Source organism: Elephantulus edwardii, unplaced genomic scaffold (assembly GCF_000299155.1).
Source record: "Elephantulus edwardii isolate Elephantulus edwardi_28Jun2011 unplaced genomic scaffold, EleEdw1.0 scaffold00096, whole genome shotgun sequence".
Lineage (NCBI taxonomy): Eukaryota > Metazoa > Chordata > Mammalia > Macroscelidea > Macroscelididae > Elephantulus > Elephantulus edwardii.
Window position 1 is genome coordinate 2,021,741 of NW_006399846.1, and position 7,038 is coordinate 2,028,778.

The 7,038-nt window shown below is 49.9% G+C and overlaps 1 protein-coding gene across 1 annotated transcript in view; it reads right to left on the reverse strand.

The window, feature by feature from the left end:
* CD9 (CD9 molecule) overlaps positions 1-6,796 on the reverse strand; it is a 48,379-nt gene extending 41,583 nt beyond the window's left edge. Inside the window, exon 1 of the mRNA XM_006891289.1 lies at positions 6,727-6,796. Coding sequence (XP_006891351.1) covers positions 6,727-6,792 — 66 coding nt within the window. The 5' untranslated portion in view covers positions 6,793-6,796. The remainder of the gene's footprint in view (positions 1-6,726) is intronic.
* Positions 6,797-7,038: the final 242 nt, after the last annotated feature.

The following is a 7,038-nucleotide window of genomic DNA, read 5'->3' on the forward strand; positions in this document are numbered from 1 at the left end:
TCCTGCTGATTTTATGAGAGTCTCCCAAAAGCTAAAGATCTTGTCTTGGATGACAGATACTTAAAAATTATTCCCAGTGGCTCATGATCTTTTTCTTTTTTGGAGGAGTGAGGAAACTACTGAATGGATGTAATTATTATAAAATTATCTCATCTGGGGGCAGGATGCTGCTTCCCACAGCTGCATGCTATCACTTGATGGAAAATTAGAATGTCTCTGGACTGGCAAGACTTTTTCCAAGAATGAAAACAGACAAGTGATCCTCAGGCAGGCCTCAAAAGCAAAGATTCTTGAAAATGTATTAAGATCAGCTATTTAGTGTTTTGAATCCCTCCAGCTGCAGGGGGGGCTTCTCTTGGTAAAGGGAGGGAGGAATCCCTGAGAGGTGCAAGTGATTAAGTGCTTGACTACTGGCCAAAAGGTTCAAGGTTGGAACCCAACCACAGGTACCTCCAGAAACAGGCCTGGTAATCCACTTCTGAAAATGCGCAGCCTTGGAAACCTTAGGGAACAGTTCCACCCTGCACACACGGGGCCCCCAGGAGCTAGAAGTGACTTGATGGCAACTAACAACAAAAATTGAGGGCATAGGTCTGACAGGCTCTTTTAGCCAGACTTTCAAGCCCTGAAACTATGAAGTCATTGTTCTTCTGTTTGTAAAAGGTAACACAGTACTTGTTTCTGCAGGTTTTGGCAGAAAAGGCTTGTCGCCTGTCCAAATAAGTCTCCCTCCAACCTAGGCAGCCTAGTGGTGCAGTAGGTAAAGAAATAGGCTGCTAACCTAAAAGCTGGTGGTTTGATCCCACCAAGTGCCCTTCAGGAGAGAGATTTACAGCCTTCGGTAAAAGTCTGCAGCCTCAGAAACCCCGTGGGGCCTTTCTCCTCTGTCCTACAGGGTCACTAAGAGTTGCAGTCTAAATCAATGGCACCGAGTTTGGATTTTGGTTTGCCTTCAACCCGCGGAGGGTGAAGAACACCAAAGATAAACATGCAGCTCTCTCATAGTCTTCATCCTCTTCTTCAGCTTGACCTAGGCCCATCTGGAACACCAACCAGGAAGCAGAGAGAAGGTATGAGGTCTGAAGCTATGGGAAGACCCATGTGAAGAAAAAGTGCTCTGGTGAGGACACCAGTACTAGACTGTTTAACAAATCAGTTCAATATCTGGGTCTTAACTAACAGTTATTTCATTTAGGCATGAAAAGTAGGGTCTATAATGGTGCTACTGGTCATTTTGAAAAGAAATCTGTGTCTGTGTGTGCCCCTCCTGCCCTGTGTGTGTAGAACATCTAGAGTCAGTGTTTGTTGCTGTCAAAATTGTGGACAAATTAGGGGGAAGCTATCACTATTCTGAGCAGGGGAGAAACCTCATTTTCCTTGGTGGATACAGACACCTGGCCTCCCCTCCCCTGTCCCCACACCTGCCAGCTTAGGACACACAGAGACAGCTTCACTGAACAGACCTTCAGGAGCCAGAGGTGGGAAGCCACTTTATGCCACAGTCCCAACTCCTTGTTCAGTCCTCAGTCCCAACCTCACTGCCAGACAACTGGTAGGGTGTTAGGGGTCTTTGTCATCACTGCTGACCCAGGACTTGGTCCATTCCTTATCCAGAGAACCCTGGTGTCTGCTGGATCCTCTGCCGCAGTTTTATTTTTAGCAATGGGGCTGCCCCAAAGTCAAACATGCAGCAACATATAAAATGGAGTCAGTGTTTTGTTGTAAAACTTGCAGAGACGGAGGTGGCATAAATGAGGTTGGCAAGGGTACAGGGAAATAGAGAAAAGAATGTGTGGGGATCCAGAGTGTGCCCTCCTGGCAATGTTTATGGTTCAAACATCTACACCTCCCACCTGCCCCATGGCCCCTTAATCTATTTTCAACAAATAAGTAACAATAACTAAGAGCTCTGGGAGCTTAGAGGTAAGGAACTGCAGTGCCAAGGCCAACCCAGAGGCATTTGATTTGAATCTACTAGCTGCTCTTTGGAGAAGAATGGTCGGTCTCCTCCCATGTAATTTACTGCCCCTGAAAACCCACTGGAGGGTCAGTTCTGAATCAGTTCTGACTCCATGGTACATAACAAATGTTGGTTGGAGATTTGCCTTGCATCATGTGCTGTGTTACTCTGCTCCCTGAGTTAGACATTCTCTCATTTAACCTCTCCACAACCCTGCTGGGTAGACATTAGCGCCACGTGGGGATGGCGAAATCAATTCCAGAGCTGAGGCTTTAACCACAAGACTGCACAGCCACAAACAGGAGGAGGGTCAAGGGCAATTACCAGATGCCTCCAAAAAAAGAATCCCCAAGCAGAGGGACCACCCCTCTATGAGGTTAGTAGGGGAACTGTGAGGGAAGAGGGGCACAAAGTAGACTCCAGGAGGAAAGGTCAAGAGGCTTAAAAGAGGCTTAGGATGCCAAGTCAAGTTTGGAAGGTAAGCCTTGCGTATTTCCATTTCCACTCCTATTCTGGTGGCTGCGAGTCAGCACTGACTCGATGGTAATAGGCTTGGCTTTATTTTTGGGTTATTCTGGATGGGGTGTGAAAGTCCTATTGCTCTAGGCAGTGGGCGTGATGGCTGGCTATATAGCTGAGCTTGAAGGAATCCTTTTATGCCATTTTATCTAACCCATTGGTTCTACAGATGAGGAAACTGAGGTCTGGGGCACCTGTAAGAACAAACTGAGGTCCCAAAGTGAGTTGGGAGCAGAGTTGGACCAACATCCAGGTGTCTGAATTCTCAGTCCAGGGCTGTTTGTGTTTCCAAGCAGTCACTGTTAGAGTCAGGAAACACATTTGGCCAGGATGAGAGGTGAGGGTGGAGTAATAGGTAAGAGAAAGAAAAATTACTGGCTGTTTCCATCTGATGGAGAGTATGAAGCCAAAGTCAGTGACAAAGGGGCAGAGGGAAGTGGATTGGAGACTGTTGTTATGTGTCATCGAGTTGCCTTCGACTAATAGCAACCCTATGCACAATAGCTTTGAACCCTGTCCTACCCTAAGCCAATCTCAGTGTCTCTGACACACCTACCCCCATGACTCCAGTCACTGTGTCAATCCACCTCATCCAGGATCTCCCTCTCCTGTGCTGTCCCTCCATCCTTCCAAGTATGATGTCCCTCTCTTTCAATATAGCTCATTTCCCTCCTCTGTCCTAGACTCATCTCCCTGTCTGGCCATTTCCTGGAAGCCCCTTAGATGCAGGCGGAGGGTGGTGGGCTAGTTGATTAAGACACAATCCTGACTGAGCCTTAGCCTGCTGTTGTTTTTGCTGTTCGATGCCATCAAGTCGACTATGACTCCGAGCACCCTAAGGACATCAGAGCTGAACTCCGGCCTCTTTTGTGCTTGAAACGGTAGTGCCAGTTCCTCACCTGACATCAGTAAGATGTTTTTCCACTCAACCTTTCTTGAGGGGTAGGTGGGTAAGGAAGTCTGAAAAATATGCCAAAACAATGGAAATAGATCTGGTAGGTTGGGGTTCCGGGGGCGTTGGAAGAACAGACTGATTGCTAGTTTGGCTGTGGGCATCAGACAACACACTGGGGAAGGGCAGGGGGTCCAGAGGACAGGGAAGGAGCACCCACCTGACCACCCACTGCTACCACGGCCATCTGCAGTCAGACTGGGGTCCTCTACTCAGGGGCACTGAACCAGTTCTGACTCACAGTGACCCTAAAGGGCACACAATGGCTCCACAGAGGTTCTAAGGATAGACATCTTTACAGAAGCAGACTGCCACATCTTCCTCTTGAAGAGTAGCTGCTGAGTTCAAATTCCTCATTACTGGTTAATAGTCAAGTGTTTAAACACTGTGCCACTAAGGTTCCTGTCAAAGTACTTATCAGGTTTCAAATGCCAATTTTGTAAATTCTTGGTCTCAAGGGAGAAAGGGAAATAGTGACTTCATAATCATTTAAGCAGCTCCCAGAGATCATGTTGTTTTATGCACCCTTGAGCCAGAACTGACTCATAGCTGACCCTCTAATGAGTTTTCAGAGGCTGTGAATCGCATGGGAGGCGACTGTCCATTTTTCTCTCCAGGAGGACCTGGTGGATTCAAGCCTTTGGATTGGCAGTACAGTTCTTTACCATAACTGCCTTAAGCAATATTTGTTTCCACTCCCTTCTTCCATTTTCATCCAGGAGCCAAACCCAACTGGTTCAGGCAGCGTGTTGCAATGGACAGCGTGCTGGACTTGAAATCAGCCTGACCTGCAGTCTAAAGACTTGAGACCATCCTGCATAAGTCACTTAACTTTTATGGGGACTAATTCCTTGATCATCAATAAAATGGTGATAATGCTGGCTATCTCATGGATCATATGTGAAATACTGGCAAACTATAAAAAATGGATCACAATAATCCTTCATCTTATCATCTCCTGGGATCCAGGGCTTAACCTCAATAGACTAAAGTGTGTGATGGCAGAACAATAATTAATTCAGGAAAACATATCTATTGCCTACATGAATCCATGATGGAGAAAGAATTGAAGTAAGAGTCCCAGGAGCCGCATGCTATCTGGGCTTAGTCTCTTGATTAATATTTTATACACACACACACACTCCCCCTCAACATTCTCACCATGAACAATACCACTGAACTGGAAGACGTCTTAAGTTAACTCTGAATCTAAATGTTTTCAAGAATGAGTCATTCTGTTTCAGACAACATAGATGACCAACAGCACCTAGCCCAGGCAGATCAGCTCTCAACACACATGGAGGAGTCTTGGGAACAGTAATAACAGCCTGAAGACCAGTAGCCAAGAGTCTAGGAGTTCCTATCTACTTGCACAAAATCAGTCACTGAAAATCCCTGGGAGCACAGTTCTACTCTGACATACATGGGATCACCCTGAGTTAGCGCTGACTTGACTAGCTGTAGGTAAGAGATGGTAGGAGAACTAGAGTGCCCCAGTGGCCTTCTATTCAGCTTCTGCCTATGTCATGTGACAGGTAGATGTATACTAAGGTACAGGGTGGCAGTCTGTGATGTTCTCTTAGCACTAAATCCCGACCGGCTTAGGCATCCTAGTGGAGGACTGACCAGCAGATATAACAGAGAGACTAGACTAACTGGGAAGAGACTGTGCAAAGGAGATAAGAAGAAAACTCCCAAAGGACAAGAGTAGGGTAGGATAGAGTGGGTGAGGTGAGCCAGCCTTCCAACATTCTTTTCTACTGCCAGGGGTTTGGCGAGAATAAGCAGCTGACCGGATTCTGGTGGGGTGGCCAGAAAGAGGGGAAGCCCATTAGAATTAGGGTATTCCTTGTGCAAGTCAAGAGTTGGGCAGGGTCATACTTAAGTGCCATTCTCACTAGGGCGTGTGCTGGGTGTGATGGCTTGCAGCTGGAGGCCAGTTTGTACATGTTGGGGAACTACCCTTTCAGAATTAAATCTTGGATGTGTCCCAAGATTCCTGGGGACCCCAGTGACCTGCACACTTCTTTGGTAACAAGGTTTCCATCCACACACCAGCTTCCTCTTCATGCACTCACTTCCTCACTCATCTCCCCAGAGAGGGCCACAGGGATTGCCTTTCCAAACGTGCTCCTGCCTCCAGAGGGGCAAGGACTGTCCACTTTTGCAGGCAAACTGGCCTCAGAACCAGGACACATTAATGACCTATTTCTTGCTTCTGTCCTTGGATAGTCCTTAGTCTTCCAAGGGGAGGTGTGTGGTGGACATTCTCCTTTTCTGTTGCCATCCCATCTGCAAAAAGGCTGACTATGGCTCGCTGGAGGTGTCCCTGGGGTACTCTGCCCAAGTATTGGGTCCGTATTTATGGCCTCTCTCAGCGGCCCTGCCCGGGCTGCTGGGTGGGCTAGAGGGAAGGAGGCCAGATCAGAGGCCCTCCCGGGTGAGGTTGCACTTGATCTCTCTCGGAGGTGCCGATAGGGATCAGCGTTTTCCCCTCCCCAATTCGCCCAGCGTTCTCCCCCGCTAAGATACTTATCACCCTTGAGAAAAACAGATCAAGGTGAGCTTGTCTTTCAGGTAGCTTCCAGGGAACTTGGACTTTCTCACGGTCTCGGTCTCGGAATCAAAGCCTGAGCGATTTCACCTCAGGGGGTGGAGGGGCTGGGTCTTCACTTTGCTGCCCACCCAGGAATGTGGGGAAAACACCTCTGCTCAACTCTACCTTGAAGGAGCGAGACTCACGGGCTGGACACCCCCGCCAGACGCTCCCATCCAGCGTCAAAGTGCCAACAGCCCTTCTCTGAGCCCTCCTGGCGCCACCAAGTCCCTCAGAGCACTCGCAACATCCCCTCCGCGCGCCCCACAGCGCTTGCGACACAGCATTGCTGCCACGATCTGCACCCCACGCCCCAGGACCTCTTTGGCCGGGCCCTTGAGCCTCCAGAAGAGGGGTGCCCCTCTTCTCCCCGAGGTCTTCTTTTCCTGCACTGCTCAGTCCAAAGCTCTCGGCTAAGGAGATGGCCAGGGCAGTCTCCAGAGTCGCAGTCCACCAGAGACCTCCATCAAGTCTCAAGCCCCGTTGACAGCCTCCGCTGAGCTGCCCGCGGACCTGGAGGAAGCCAGCTGGCGGCCGCAGGGACCTCCCCTCTCCCCATGTCTGTCCAGCGCGCACAGTGCCAGCTGTGGGCGCTCCTGGACGCCCGGCACCCCGACGGACCGCATCCCTCGGCCGAGCAGCCTCCTGTCCGGGAACAAGTGACCCGGGGAGGAGCGCGTGGCAGCGGCGCTCACTCACCCAGAAGACGAAGTTAAATCCAAAGAGCAGGTATTTGATACACTTGGTACCTCCTTTGACCGGCATGGTGCAGATTACGCTAGACTGGGGGAGCGCACAGGTGAGAGACTAGACTGGACTGGGACGAGAGGGGCCACGCGACGGACACAGATGCTGTTGAGTGCTGGGCAGCCTTCTGGATGCACTTTTAAAAACTGCCACTCCTTAGGGCGCGCGGCTGAGTGCGGTGCGCATGTGCGGGGTTCCGCCCCGCCCCCGCCCCGGCCCCGCCCCCGCCCCACCCAGGTTGGAACCCACCGGCCCCCTAAACGC